General features: G+C 37.2%; 2 protein-coding genes across 2 annotated transcripts in view; one reads left to right on the forward strand and one right to left on the reverse strand.

Moving 5' to 3' along the window:
- The window catches only part of LOC133847557 (uncharacterized), a 68,817-nt gene that overhangs the window by 37,251 nt on the left and 14,949 nt on the right, over positions 1-16,617 (forward strand).
- Positions 9,998-11,687, reverse strand: LOC133849011 (uncharacterized). The gene is made up of 2 exons (XM_062284813.1): positions 11,474-11,687; positions 9,998-11,403 (listed from the first exon to the last, which is right to left on the reverse strand). The coding sequence occupies exon 2, from the start codon at positions 11,195-11,197 to the stop codon at positions 10,337-10,339; it is 861 nt and encodes a 286-aa protein (XP_062140797.1). The 5' UTR covers positions 11,198-11,403; positions 11,474-11,687; the 3' UTR covers positions 9,998-10,336.

Here is a 16,617-nt window from a genome sequence, read left to right on the forward strand (position 1 = left end):
ATGTGTGTAGACATAAAATGCCATAAAAAGGGCCATGAAAAATTGTTTATTATGTACGAATTCATTTTTTGTGTGTGTGTTGGCTTTTCTTGTTTTTTAACCCTTTTACTGCCACTGCCGCTACTATAACCCTTTCAGCATTTGTGTTGCAACCGCTACAGTAGGCGCATAAAAAACGCATCAATAGCAAATGCAATTGCAAATGGCAGCGACAATCGTCCGTCTGGCATTCCGGGAATATTATATATTTTAAGCACTCCCTCCCCGCGTTTTTTATTTATTTATTTATTTAGTTCTCTTTTTTGAAAATGCCAAGCAAAAATGGTTGTTTATTGATGCGATGCAGTTTCTCATGCGCAACAATTGGCCAAAAAAGCAGATACCAAAGCGATTGTCAAATTGCCAGAGAAGTATCTCTCTGTATGTGTGTGTGTGTTTGTATGAAAGTGTCAATGTGTCAGCTCCCTAGTTAGTTAGGCCACAAAAGGTTCAGCTCGACGCTCTGCGCTCGATGCTCGAGCGCTTTGTGGCTACTGGCGCAAAGCTGACAAAGCGAATTTTTGGACAAGTTTCAGTTGGCTGTATACCCTGTAAACCTCAAAGTGTCGCAGAAGGATGGCTTCAAAATAATAGGCTTAGCTTCAATCGATTATTTAAGACTTTTTTTTTTACCAGTTTTGCATAGATTAGTGAGCATAATTTAATTTCAATTCGAATTCCGTACCAAATATTCAGTATTCAGTATATTTGAATGTTTTTGCATTGATTAGTGCACATCATTTAATGTTAATTCAACTCTTCAGCTCGAATTTTATGATTTATAAAAAGTAAATGTAATGTTACAAAATTGTGCGTTGGAATTTCAAAAATGATTTACGAGGTTTTCACAATTTTCATCTATGGATTGTTAGGGTGCGTTTAAATTTTTGTACAGATTCGACAATTAAATGAAATTAAAAACATTAGTATCGAGACTAATTAGAATTAGCTAACAAATAATTCTAAGTTAGCAACTAAAATTGGTAAAAAAAATTGTACTATCACCTTTGTAAACTAAATGCAGAGTATGTGCTCGTCGATCAAATGCGCAGTTCTCGCTTGTCTTTGGGTCCTCGAGCGAATAGAGATAAAGTATGCAAAATCAAAGTTTCTTGCAAGCTTGCGCTACAGGTTTATACATACAGATATGTATATATATAGATGAATATAAACACACACATGACACACACACAGATATAGTTATGTGTGTGTATGTGTGTTGGCTAGGTGTGAGTTCCCTAAGGAGCGTAGCCTTGAAATTTGCTGTCCAAGTTGTTTGGGCAACATGAAAGAAACCCGAGTTGAAATTCAAATGGGGATTGCGCGACAACTAAAGAAGAAACCAGATGAAGAGAGATGGCTATAGAAAAAGAGAGTGAGAGAGAAGTAGAATAGGGGGACACACTTGAGAAGCCTCTCAGCTATAAAGCGCAATTAGAAGTCCACAGCATTTGGCTTAATCAATTACTAATATTGTACAAACTCGAAGTTGAAAGTCGCCTCTGTGGGTCGGTCGGTCGATTAGCTTGGCCTTGGATAAATGATAAGTGGCCGTGATAACAAAGTTTACACAAAGCAAAGTCAACTGTAAGCAAAAGTTAATAATGTACACCCTAAGTTATTTGTTCACCCGAAACTGTTTTTGTTGGTGGAGCGACCCTGAAATCGCAGCCAAGATAAAGGCAAAGAAAAGCAGAGATAAAGCCAAAGTCAGCTTCATAATAAACACACACACACAGCATCAACTACAATATATGTGTATATATATGTGTGTGTGGGTGTGTTTGTGTGTCAGGGTTAAGGACAAATCACGCATCAATAGCAATCAATCAATTTGCACGCAGCAGCGGCAAACAAACAAAACGACAAAACTGATGGCAAAAAAAGCCAGTGGCTAAAGTTAACAGCATCTAATGTGATTTTGACACACTTGCTAACAGATAACAACACACACACATACACATACACATATACATAGGCTCGCCTACCAATACACTGGGCGAAAAACAACAGCAGCTTAACGCAAATTTGATTCGAGAACACTCTGCGGCAATGTTGTCACTTGAGTTGAACAGAACAACAAACTTAAACAAAGTGCGATAGCGACTGCGAAAATAGCTTCGAGTTATTCAACATGATCCACAGATACCCTTTAAAATAGTTACCAATTTTATTTACATATATACAATATTGTAACACTTCTTAAAATTTAAGTACATTAAAGTTAGTTCATTTAAGAATAGTCGAAAAACAATATAGCTTCTGTTGAGTGTGCTCGTCTGTAAGATACCCGCTACATATTTTAAGAAATAGCAAAAATTTAAAATATACCACAAAATACTAAAAATATACCAAAGTCAATATTTGATATATTGATACAGTATATCAAAATATACAACACTGTGCAAAATATACCAGATTTGTTATATATATATTTCAGCATTTTTGCGGTGTAATAATTTTGTATATTTTATGTTTTGCTCTTATTCCAAATGGGTAGCGGGTATCTCACAGTCGAGCACACTCCCTCACTTTGTGTACCACACAAAAAAAACCCAATAATCAATTAATTATTTTGCTAGAAAGCTAAAGTATTTCTTGATCTCTACATTATCAATGAAATAACTGGTTAATTCGCAAATTAGCCTCAAACTATTCTTGAGTCATAATATTACAAAACGAATGTGCAAGTGAAAGTGCTCGTCTAACTCTTTAGGGAGTTGTTCGTGTTGTTTAAGTGCTGCGCAAAATTAGTTTTACATTTAATTTTCTGCAGCCCTTTCCCATTTGGGAACACGGCTTTTGTTTTCTCTGTGTACATTTTGTGCTCTGACTTTCTTCCAAACATTTTTCTTGTGTATTTTTCATAATTGAATTTGATTAAACACAAAACGTTTCGGTTTCGGTTTGTTTGGTTTTTGCTTTTTTGGGAAAGGAGAATTCCCTTTCACTCTCCGGCTGTCCGTTTTTAGTTCTCCCTCTGCGTGTTTACACGCATCGAATTCCAGTAGCTTCCCTTTTGGGGCTTTTGTTTAGCCATTTTTCTCACTCACTCACAGCAAAATGGAGTCTGAGCGAGGGAATTAAAAGGAAACGAGGCGACTGCGACTGCGAATGCGAATGCGAAATATACGGCTTTAAGGCTGGGCCATAAATTCATCAGGGCGCTAAAAGGTAGCGAGATAGAGAATGTATATATAAAACCGCAACATGAGACATAATCCCGTGAAACGACACAATCCCCTCACAACGCCTCACGCGATGAGCGAATTAAAACTCAATCCCAGGCAACGTTTTTCCATAAAACTCAAGTGTCGCTTGTGCCGCCAAGTGGCAAGTGCTATAAACCCCGTCCAGAGTTGAGAGATCTAAATACACAGATACACTGAGATCTGCTGCCTATACATAATCATCATATGTGGGTCTGACTGGTTAATCTCTGTGGCTTTGTCCTTTGCTCTATCTCTCGCTTGCGGTTATCATTGGGCACAGCCTTAATCTTGGCCACAAAATGTGCGAGCGCACGCGACATTCATGTGGGATTTAGACATTTAAATCCGTTTCGTACCCTACGCGCGATACACTTGAAATTTCAAGTGTTGCACTTAGTAATTAGAGCAGATTAAATTCATCTACATCCACATATATATCTTGCAACTACTAAGTAGCTGTTACTCGCAACTTGCTAAGCTCATCTCATCTCAGCTCAGTTCAGCTCAGCTCGGCAGCAGTTGCAACAATTATTTCACATTTTTTCCTGCCTGCCTCAAATTGATTGTCCTGCCCAGCTTAGCTGTTGACTACCTACACATCTCTCTTTCGCTCTCTCCCTCTCACATACACTCTCTCTTTCTCTAGCTGCCCTTTTAAAATGTCGCACCATTTACTCTTTTTTTAGCTGCCTTTTTATACCCGATACGCATAAGGTAGTAGGGTATTGTAGCTAATAACAGGAAAAAGAAAGCATCTCCTCCATAAAGTATATATATTCTTCACCAGCGACAACATCTGAGTCAGTCTGTCCGTCCGCTGTCTCGGTATGTATAGGAATTTTTCAGTTTTTTTATTTTAGTATATTTGAAGAATAATACTACATTGCTTTGCAATTTTTTTTTTGTAGTATATCGATATACCAAGCAAAGCATTCGGTATATTTCAGTATTTTTAAATTTTCCTATTTTTTGATATATTTGATGAATAATACTGTAATGTTCTCCAATTATTGAAAATGGGTAGCAGGTATCTCACAGTCGAGTATACTCGACTGTAGCCTTCTTGCTTTTTATGTGTAGCTAGCTCAATGTTTTCAGGAGCCCGCGGCTACCATTAGAGTGGCTAAATTATGCATAGAGCCCCAACTAATAGATAGACCAACCACACTCTGAGCCCCCTTTTCATTCGCTCTCTCGCCTCGCAAGTCAACAGCCAGTTTAAAGTTCATGGCAAACCAGTCGAAATAGTCATGTATTATGTAGGGAAAAGAGTCAAGCGAGCGCACTCCACAATTTTCCCCCATATCGCAGTCGGATAGAGAGATATCATTATTTATTCGTTGTTCAATCAACTTCAACTATTTCAAAACATAAATATTTATGCCACATAGTTTAAATGTGCTCGCTGTATTTATTTGATTATTGTTTTGCCATGTGTTCTCTACACTCGGTTCACAATATTAACGCTTTGGTATATTAATATACTACTACATTTTTAATATATTATACATTTAGAGTATCATTGAATATTTTTCATTATTGATTTTTTCAACGATATCAGAAATTAGATTTATTTTAATTTAGTCAGCGTAATTAAAATACGGTGTAACTTTATAACATCTTACTCTTCAGTATATTTTATACTTCAGTATATTTCTGTATTTTTCGGTTATATCTTTATTATACTCGCTATAAATGTAGTAGTATATTCATATGTCAATTACATTCTTGAGCATATTTTAATGTTTTCGGTATATTCATTTGGTATATTTTTAGAATAATACCAAACTTTTCTGCTTGTTCTAATATTTTTCATTTTTTGTACTTATTAATTTTGCATGCGGTATTTCGTTTGAAATTGAAAATATTGTTCTTTATGCCCTTCCAAATTGTAGAACTTATCTCTCGCAAAAATGATTTAACTAAGCTAGAGAATAAAGTGCTCTCTGAGTTTGCTGGCCATAAATCAACTGTCGTATTATAATATTAAATGTTATCTTCACAAATCCGTCTCCCAAATGGGAATTAATTTTGTTTTTTTTTCTTGCCCATTTCTATTGTGATTTATCTCTCGGCATTTTGCTTTTGGTTTTGCATTTTCCACTTTAATGCTCAATTACATTTTTAATGTATTTTTAATCGTTTTTCTTTGCTGCTATCTTCTACAATTACAACTGCTTTAAAGGCGCAACTTGTATTTAATTCATAATCATATTTTGTATTTATGGCATTTGCATAATGCAAAACAGCCGTAAATATCAAAGGACGAAACACCTACCGCCCCTTAAATTTGAGGGGCATCCCTCTCCCTCTTCTTGTCTCTATCTCTCTCTCTCTCTTTGTCCTTTTTAGACTGAACCTTTTATTTCCATTTCATGTGTCGCATTTTTCGCATAAATTCCATAGAAAATAGCTCGATTTACTATTTATTACTGTTCACAGACCTTTTGCCCAGCACCAATTGCTGTGCCACGCCCCCTCCTCACACACACTCGCCCCCTTTCACTTACGTCCACGCATCTGTTGGGCCAACAATGAAAGGCCTCTGGGCAGTTTTTGTTGTTGTTGTTTTTATCGCCCAATTCGAGACCCCAGAAAGTTAATAATTCTATATCATTTTTATGAGTGTGTGACTGTTGGAAATGGACACACACACATACATAGACATACACACACACACACATTGAAAGGACGAAACTTTTTTGTCACACTCGCATAAACAATTTGCTGTCCGGCGCACAAAAAGTTGCCTCACATAAAATTGTTAAATTGTGCGTTTTCGCCAACTGAAAATTATTATTTCATATTATTAGCCACCGCCCGCCATGTTTCTGCACTCTGCACTTTAATAATACAGAAAAAAAATAACAAACTTTATTTTCGCTCTGTCGCAACGCAAAAGTTTTACAATAATCGAGGCAGTGTCCTCTGCTTTCTCTCACTTTCTTCCACTCTCTCTCCTTCTCTCTCGTTCTGTGCCACGTCACAGGTGCAAATGTGCTGCAATTTGCCCACTGAAAATGCTCGTAATTGTTTCGATGCCCAGCCAACGCCGAGGGGCGGGAGGAGGTGTGGTCAAGTGGCACTGCAAGTTACCTTCAGTTAAGGACTGTGGACTGTGCCTGCGCTCGTTGATGGCTCCCAAAGTGCAATGTGTATAGACACGATTAAGTTGAGCGACACTCGAAGAAATTCACTTGACACTTTACAGATGTATTACTAACTTTTAAATTCATAATTAAGAATAATTAGCTGTAGATTTAAAGGTGAGCTCACTTCCGACCCCAAAAATTGAAAAAAATTGAGTAATAATCGCAATTTGAGTTTGGTACTTTCAATCACAGCTTAAATATTTATCATTCCGCAATATTTTGTTGCGAGCAGATACAAATAGTTAGTTAAATAGTTACGTTTCAAAAAGCAAAAAGATGATGTCATTTAGTGGCTTTTCTTAATAATCTGAAATGCAATTTCTGTAGCTTTCTTGCTTTTTATGTTATGTGTAGCTCGCTGAAAGTTTTCATATGAGTACATTAGAGTACCTGAATTATGAATAGAGTCCCAACTAATAGATAGACCAACCACATGCCTAACATCATTACATTTTTTACTATTCCAAAGATAAAACTACAATTTTATTGCAATTTAAATCTAAAGAAGAATTCAAATTAGAATTATATTTAAATTACAACATTTATTAAACCAATAAACAAATTTTTACAAAATTCGTGAGCTCTTCCCTCTTATATTATATTAAGCTTTTACGAGCTGTTTCAAAGAGTTCAAAGAGCTCATAGTTTATTATCAAGACTGCTCATATTAAATTGTATATAATTTTAAATTTATTTCTTTCTATTTAATTGCAGGTAATTTTCCCAATTTGTGCAAATGTTAATGTAAGTAATATCGTACTGCTTTTAAATAATTTATAGCTTCAAAACAGCTGAGTGAGATTAGTATTTGTTAAATTTTTTTGTATGTCATCTAGAAACTTCACTTGTAACTCTAAAACTGCAATCTTGAGGTCTGTCTAAAAATCTTATATACAATTATCTAAATTATTTTCATTTGGAAATAAATGCATTTAAAAGGAATTAATAACAAAGATTCGTAGTTGCTTCAAACTTGTTTTTTATCGAGAATCTTGTAAAAGTATGTCCAATCGGTTTTTTTTTAATTGTCGTTATTAATTTTTTTGCATCGTCACATGTATTATTTTTAATGTATTAAAAACGAATTTGAAGATAAATTGAAATCATGCGATATTCAATCTCTAGTATAATTAGTATATACATTAATGTTGCATAGATTTTCTCTTAGTGTATCCAGCTGCCACGCGACTGAAATTGCATTGTGACCTGACCCCATGTTGTAACCTAGAACGCGACTTTCCACCTCTGCACAGGTCGCACAATTGAAGAGGTGTCTAGTGGGGAGGGGGGAAGAGAGAGGAGGAAAGGAGGAGACAGCTGGTTGGTTAGGCAGGCTTAGAGACGGGTGTTAGTTTGACTGACGGATTGACTGACTGACTGACTGACTGACTGAATGGCGAACTCACAATTATGGCCAACACATTGGCATCGAAAAATGGCAACTGCTTTTTGCTTACCACAAAGTCATGGCTAAAACAGACGGAGGAGAGTGAAAAGTGAAGAGCTTTGCCGTATGCCAATTGAGTTGAGGGCAGGGACAGGAGCAGGGCAGGGGCAGGGCAGCCTGTCAGCATTGGGCCATCGATAACGCTTGACGAGGCCAAGAAGTCGGAAAGTCAAAATCGCCCACAGACACTTGACATGCCCTTAAGGTTTCGATTCGGTTAACAGGTAGCGCAATGGCAGTTGTAGGGAGCGAGTTGAGCCGAAAGGCATTTGCTAAAATCAATATTCCAGGCTTTAAATTATGGACAATCAAAGGCGAATTGTCAGCGTCATTCTTGTTGCAAGTTTGCTTTGTGTTGTGTCACATTTTCCGCACAAAATATATTTTCGTCGTTGTCGTATATTTTGTGTAAATTGCAAATTGCACACATAAATCTACGGCTTATTTGGGCATTACTGTCATAATTAATTATTGCACATTTATGTACATTTCATATATAGTTTTGATTTAATATTACGCATACGCTCTGTGGTCAGCGTGCCATCCATTTGTGTGCAGCCCTTTTTCCCAATACCCTAAAGCACTGAGTTTGCTGTATAAAAGTTGTTCATTCATTTCAATAACATTGCGTTAAATATTTACATATGTATAAGGAGTAGTATATATAGTATTTTCTTATACTGAATTTTGTATTTCATTATCGAACAGCAAATTTCTATACATTTTTTTACTTCTCTACTATTCATATTCCCTTCGTACTTTGCTGACTCATACATTTCTTAAACTTGCCTTAGTCTATACAGTATTTTATAGTACTAAACTTGGTATTTTTCTAAAATTTGGTATTTCTTCGAAGTCTCTTATAATTGTTGTAGTACTTCCTTTAATGCTATTCATTTTTTAGCTAAATAAAATGAATTTCTTGTTTTGCAAATTCATTTTCTCTTTTTCTAGATTTTGCTGTTTAATATTTTTTGCAAAATGTTGTCTCTCACAATTTTGAACTTTGAACTTCTTCTTTAACATATATGTCACATTATTTGAATATTACTATGAATCGGGTTTTCCTATTTTAAGTTCCAATATAAATAATTACACAGTATCTGTGAGTCGATCACACTGTAGTCAAGCTCTTTTGCTGGTTATGTGCTGGCATTATTCATAATGCGCATTGATTTTCCTCATTGGTCAGTTTGCGGTGCAATTCCCCTGACACCCGCTTCCCCTTCCCCATTTGTACCGCACAACACTTTTCACAGCACTTTGTCTGGCTTTGTGCAGAGCAATCAAATCATCAAATATGAAATTATTGTTAGTTGCAAGTTGCAGCAAGTTGTTAGCTTTACAATTACCTTGAACTTTCGCTGTTGCGACGACGCTTGACAATTTCTTTGGCTGATTGTGATTGCTGATTTTGTTTGCGGTTGGGGAAACTATTTTAGATTTCCTTTAACAGCTAATCACATTAAAAATCTTTTACGATTCCCCCCAAAATAATGAAGTAATCATTGCCTTAGTTTGAATAGAGCAAACAAATCAATTGAATTTTATTGACTTTAGCGAAGGAGACAACTATGGTGTGTCATATTTGCAATTAGCAAGTGTTAGAGGGAGATCACACCAAGTGCTTAATGTGAAATAGAGAATTGCAAAGAAAGAAAAGAGACCTAAAATAATCCGAAAGAAAAGAACGCGAAAAAGAAAAAAAAGAATGCAAGAAATGTGATAAAGCGAGACTTATGATGACAGCTTGCGAATAAATGTCTAGAGATTAAAGATTAGACAAAGACAGTTAGATACGCTAAGCCTACGTGAAAGACAGAGACCAATAGAGTAACAAACGAGAGCAGGTAGATTAAGTGAAAGAAATGATCACAGCATAATGCGATGTAGAAAAAGGATTAGGGAAAACTGCAGAAAAGCAGCCGTGGAAATTCCGCGAATGCATAAAATATCAAAATGCAAAATCCAAAGATGGAAAATTTTGCAAATAAGTTACCTTTAACCCAACTGCAGTAGCTGCCAATGATTGTTAACTTGATGTTGGTTTGTTTCAACAAACCAAGGAAAAGCCACAAAGTTTGTGTTAAGAATACGATCTTAGATTGCATTTTTGATTGGCAACATGTTGCGCATTTTATTTGATATTATAAACTAATAAATTCGACTTTTAAAATTTGATTTTAAATTTTAAAAATATATTTAGAAAAAAAAAAGAAAAAAATTGGTATGCTTAGAATACGAAAGGAATGAATTGTTGTTGTTTTTGATTGTTGCTTGGCAATTTTGCTGAACAGCTGAAGTTGTTCTCGTTGTTGTTGTTGACTATGTACAATGATTGAGCGACTAATTGACTGGCTGAATGATTGAGTGACTGCCTGACACACCTGTTGCCAACGCAGTTTGGCACCACAAAACTTCACAAACGTCTTCAGGCCAAGCGAAGTCGTCGAGTTTTGAGTGCTTTGCTCTCAGGTCTAAGCTCTTCACAGATCTGTGCTAATCGTGTGTGTCAACTGCTGTTGCATGCGAAGCTGTTGATAGTCTCGGCTTTCATGCTCCTGATGATGTCCCCTGTCGACCTTGTAACGCTTGGCGGCACTTTCCATCTCTTCCAAATCGCTGAAGGCGGGAAAATCGATGGGACAAAACTGACCCGCAATTGCCTCGGGAATGTGACTCACATTGTGGAGCATGTGAACCGGTGTGCACTGCAAATAGTTGCGCCACTTGTGGTACGAACGCGAGTTGGGATCATGTTGCAACTGCTGCTGTCGACTGCCTCCGACTGGCGGAGACTGTAGACGACGCTGGCAAAGCGGTGACGATGTCTTGCACATGATGGGCTGTGCCTGCTGCATCATATGCATCTCCCACTCCAGATTGCCCACAGCGGGCACTTCCGCCTCCTCCTCCTCACAACTGATGTTCTGGCTGTTGTAGTTGTCCATCTCTTGGGTGCAACGCAGCTGCCGCTTGCTGGGTGTAGAACACACACTGCTGCTGCTGCTGCTCGTGCTTGTGCTGCAAGTGTGATAGCCGCAGGAGCGATCAAGAATTTGCGTCGGCTGCTCGGCGAAATCATCGCAAATGGGAATGGGACGCGATTGATTAGCACTGCGACTCCAAATACTGCGATTGCTGCTGCGTTGCGGTGTGCTGCAGGCGCTGCCCAATCCGCTGCTGTTGCTGTTGACAGCACTGCCATTGGGGCTGCCACTTGCTACGCTGGCGCTGCCACTTCCGTTGCTGCTGTTGCTGCCGCTGCGACTGCGCTTCGAGGCATAAATGCTGCCGTCCAAGCTGCGCTTCATATCCATCTTTAAGTTGCTCGCACAACAACCCATCTTAGAATATTATTTCGTTATTACAATTTAGAACACGTTTGTTTCAACGAAAACTTCTTCTTCACTTTACGCGTCGATCTACTCGGTTTGCTGTTGTCCTTGCGACTGTTGATTGCCTCTTCTGCAGTCTGCCTCTTATATAGTCTCAGACTTAGCTCGATAGCAGGTAGTTGAGAGAGAGATAGTCGCTGAATTTTCGCGAATTCCTAGAAATACGGAAAACTGTGTTCAACCGTTACCTGCGCATGCTAATCCGCGTCGCATTTTATGGCTTACTCGGGTTCGGGACATTTTCGCGGCTGTATTTGGCTTAAAGCAACAACACACGCTTTTGCTACCTGCTATCGCTGTGTGTCCTCTATTTGACCTTGATTACATTTGTAGAAACTGCAATTTTACTTTTATTTTTTTGGGATTATGCATTATGGATTTTTGCATTTTCACATTTATACATTTTGAATATTTCGAAAAGTTGATGTTCAAAAACCCAAATGCAAAAAAGTAACCCTTCAGCTCCCACATGGAAATTGCTTTCATTACTTTTACTGTCAATATTTCCGAATACTCGTTTTTGATATTGCTCATAAATCGAGCTGAGAGAGAGAGTAGAGAGCGTAGAGAACAGAGAGCGAGAGTGATCGGCGCTCAAACACTGCGCCTAACCTTGGCCCATTGGGCCAAACGATATTGTTGGGCCATTGTTGTGCAAACGCCGTTGACGCCGCAGACGGCGCACAAGGTGCACGACCAGGAACAGGACAATGGACGAGGACGAGGACGAAGACAACAGCAACAGCTGCGATCAGAGTTTTCGAAAGCAAACAACTTTTGATTTTATTGACAGCTATTTTCACTTGAATCTCTGAATGGAGAAGAACTTCTCATTCTTCCTTTGCATTTAGCCCAAATAAACTACACGTACTTATGACTGCGACTCAGCCTCAAGGCTGATCAACAATTTACACGAAATACCAAAGACAATGAAATTCAGAATGAGAATGAAAACGAAAACAAAATCATGAGCACTCAACTACTAAACCTTGCATAACTCCAGCTCAAATTAAACTAATCACATGATCATAAGTCCCATTAAATCCTTCACAGCTTTACATTTTGGAAAACTCCAAATCATACAGATTTTAAATCACATGATTACATTTTATTCATTTCGAAATCCTTTCATTAACATGATCTCAGCTCAGCAGCGTCAAAATTTATTAACACACAAATTTAATGCCATTAACTTAAGCTATGCTAATCAGGGAATTTCTTGTTTTGCAATCCAAAAATTCGTTTGCAATTGACACCATAATAAGCTTGGATTAAGGTTAAAGATTTGTAGGAAACATTCAATGGATTTAAGAAATAAGTTGTTGAAGATCTATTTAAAATTTCAAAGTATTTAATATTCGACTTGAACAGTTTTAGTTATTTTATTTCCAAATTTTATATATTTAAATTTTTAATAATAATGTACTTCAATTAGCTTTTAGCTCAAAGAGAACTGTCGCTTTACAACGTCAAAAAAGGCACAACAATAGTTATGCATTTAAAAACTCAATTTAAGCCTTCCTTTAAGTCCTTAAAGGTGCTTTAAATATATACAATTTCTAAATATTGAATTGAAAAATTTATTAGAATGTACTTCAAACAATTTCAAGAATTTTTATTTCTACATTAATAACAAAGCACTTCAGTGAAGTTAAAACTCCAAGAGAACTTTCGCTTTAGTCTTGATCATGTACAAGTTGTATTCAAATTGAAACCTAGGTCTTAAATTTCGAATAGAGCTTTCAAAGCGGCTTGCTGAAATGTTTATGTTAACTAAATTTTGACAAGAGCCAAACTTCCAAAACTCTTCGTGCCAAAATAATCTGCATATAGATTTGTATTGGTAAAACGACATCTGATTGTCTGGCAAGCTTTGTAATCCAAATTGCAGCATTATCACATAAAGTTCAGATCCATGAGCTTTGTAGGCTTTTGCTAAAAAAAATTTGCTTCATAAAGCTTACACAACTAATTTAAATGAGCTTCATAAGTTAAAGCTTTTCCTCTAAAGCTCAACTTGAACTGCTTTAAAGTTGCCAGAGCATGGCGTATTGAAGTCTTAACTGTAAATAAAAAGCAAACTTGCAATAATAGAGTGGAGACTAAGACTGAGAAGAAGAAGAAGAAGAGGAAGAGGATCTTTGAGCAGTTGGCATTGTTGGCATAGGCTGCTTTTAGCCACTTTGCTTCTAGGAAGGCAATAAATCCTTGTCTGTGGCAAAAACCCTTCGCTCGCAACTAGCAAACTGGACAAACTAACGTTGGCTGTCAGAAGTGTGGGTAAACACAAACACACCCAGAGAGAAGAACACAACAGTTAGTCTAGTACTATATGGCAATTGGCAGAGAAAGAAGAGTGAAGGGTTAAGGCGTTACTTTCCCACACTCGACGTCGCTGATGATGGCTTGTTACTGCCCCTTTGTGTAGTCCTTGTATGGTGTCAAAAGGTCTCGCTCTCTCTCTCTCTCGACTGACTCCTTGGCTGCAAATGCAACTGCAACTTCGATTCCCCGACAGTGGCACATTTGACTATCGCCGGAAAGAAAGTGCGGAATGTGGAATGTGGAATGCGGAATGTGCAACGTGCAACGCGCCGCAGTTGTCGCTCTTGTTGCATTTTCACACGCAATCGCAACATTTTTCCCAGGCCAACTGGTATTTCCCCCTCCCGACTTACACGCTTTTCACCATCCTCCTCTATTCTCTCTCGCTCTTTAACGCATTTTCAATTTATGAGGCAAACTCATCGTGTGGTTGACAATTTTTATGCACACATATTTCGAAATCCCACAAAATGTTATTCCGAATTTTCAGCTTCATTCCGGGTTTTTACTGTCGCGTTTCTCTCCATTTCGAAGCTATCTCTCCTTTTCTCTATGTGTGTGTATGTGTGGAGTGCACAGCATAGTCGCATAATCGTCGAGGGAATCCCCCTTCATCGCTTCTCCACTCGCTGCTCAACTGTGTCCGAGTTCTCTTCTCACGTTATCCAAACAGCTGCAGTTGCAATTGCACATTTTCCGATATTTCAGAATTGTTTGCTTTGTGTGCTGCCCAGAAACGTGATTTGACTTTGTGTCCCCCCTCCAATAGCAAGGGTCGATAGAAGGGGGGGAAAGAGCTGAAACGGAAGCAGCTCAATGTGAACGCTTTGAGACTATCGCAAAACTTCAATTCCCATTCAGTTAAAGCCAACTAAAATGAGCCAAAGCCAAATAACTTGTAAACAATGTAAGCAGCTTAGTTCTCCTCAATGCACTGCATTTATTTGTTGCAAGTAATACCATAGGAAGAAAATTTGTTACCACATATTCACATATGCGCATATTTAAGGCTCAACTTAATACCACAAGTACCTTAAAATACTGAATCAAATTTCTAGCTTAGTTCTCCACTACGAACTGCATTTATTTGTGGGAAGTAATATGAACAAAATTTGTTATTACTTGGTTCAACTTAATACCACAAGTACCCTTAAAATACTGAATTTGTTACTACGTATTCACATATGCGCATATTTAAAGTTCAACTTAATACCACAAGTACCAATTTATTGAATCCAATTTCTAGCTTAGTTCTCCACTACGTACTGCATATACTCGTAGCAAGTAATCTGAAGAAAATTTGTTACTGCATATTTAAAGATCAACTTAATACCACAAGTACCTTTAAATACTGAATGAAATTTCTATCAGTTTGTTGAGGAAATTTATACCTATATAAACAAATTTGTTTGGTCACCTTTTTTTATTAACAAAGTCTTTTAAAGTTTAGCCTTTGTTTTTTTGTATCTAGCGCAAATTCATATTTATTTACTATGGTATAATATTTTTGGTATATGAAACGAAGGCAATATAGTAAAAAATATGGTATATCATATTAAAAAAGTATCTCGCGCTTTTTAGTTATTTTTTCAACTAATTGATTAGCTGCTATGGCTTTCATTTTCACAATTATATGTATAATCGATATATTTTAGTCACAATCAAGCACACTCAAAAGTTTTTAATTTCACAGCGTATCTGAAAGTAAACTTTTGTTTGGATTTAGTATGCCTTTTAATTTTCTTTATTAATTGAAGTTCTTTCCCCTTTTGCTCTTTCTTTCAATGGGTATTTGGTAGTCGCATTTAGTTACAAAGACTTGCCAATGGTTTTGCTTAAACGACAGGGCTTCAACTAATGCATCAACAACTGCTTTTGCCATCTCTCTTCTTATCATCCCCTCTCTCTCTCTCTCTCTCGTTCTATCTGCTGCCCCTTTGCCATTGCCTGTCAATTAGTAACGCCAGCTGAATCCAATGTCTCGCTGCTTCCCCCTCAACTGACCTGCTCTTACTCCCCCCTTTGGCAGCCAGCAGGCGAAAACCAATTTGGTGCAGCGAGCTGCAGTGCAACGTCAGCCGCAAGTTCATGTTGCGACTGTTGCACTGACAGCCTTGAAGCCAAAAGCACGAACGAACAAATTGAAATGCCATTGACACAAGCTCAACTCAAGGGTAGCAATTGAAACATACCTGCGAACAACCAGCTATGAGATACTCTTTAAATTTGACAAATCTGAAGAATCAAATGAACATTCTTTAAATTGAAATTAATCAGATTACGGCGAGCATAAAGTAATCAATTATTGTGATAGACAACAAATCAAAGGTTAAAAAAGTCAACAGATAATATATATAATATCATATATAATATTATGCACATTTGATTTATATTATATTATTATATCTTATATAATAGTATACAAATTTCATTTATGAAAATTTCTCGATGCATGCAAAAGTAACGCTATAGAAGCCTCAAAATTAAACATAAAGTACTTTAAAGTATTCGTGGAGTTCAGGTCACCAATTTCATAATGCATTTGGCTTCATTAAACACTTTAAAAATGATAACAAATTCAACAAATATTTCAAATTATAAACCACATAATTATTATCATATTATGTCTATGGTTTTTTTTTTACAAGAAGTCAAGAGAATTAGAAAGTAAGGTTCGTGTTTTACAGAAAGGAAATTACCAAGTAAACTTTGTGTTGGAATAGTTTTCATCTCATTGAAAAAAAAGAAATGAAAAAACGCTATAAATAGCATTAAATGAGACAGCTAAATACGATGGGCAAAAAGAAGATGCTCGAAGCTGCTCGAATGAATAACATCAACAACAACTTGCTGCAGAACGCCCACTGTGAGCAAATGTGTCACACCCTTTTCGTGGTAATTTGTGCTGGGTAGCCAGACGGACAGACGGACGCACACTTGAAGCAGGAATCACAGATGCAAAAGAAGGCCACTTGATACACACACAGGATACAGGTCGCAGGACGCAGGACACTCAAGGAACGTGCCCAGAGCGCTAGAAAAAC

This window comes from Drosophila sulfurigaster, chromosome X (genome assembly GCF_023558435.1).
Source record: "Drosophila sulfurigaster albostrigata strain 15112-1811.04 chromosome X, ASM2355843v2, whole genome shotgun sequence".
NCBI lineage: Eukaryota > Metazoa > Arthropoda > Insecta > Diptera > Drosophilidae > Drosophila > Drosophila sulfurigaster.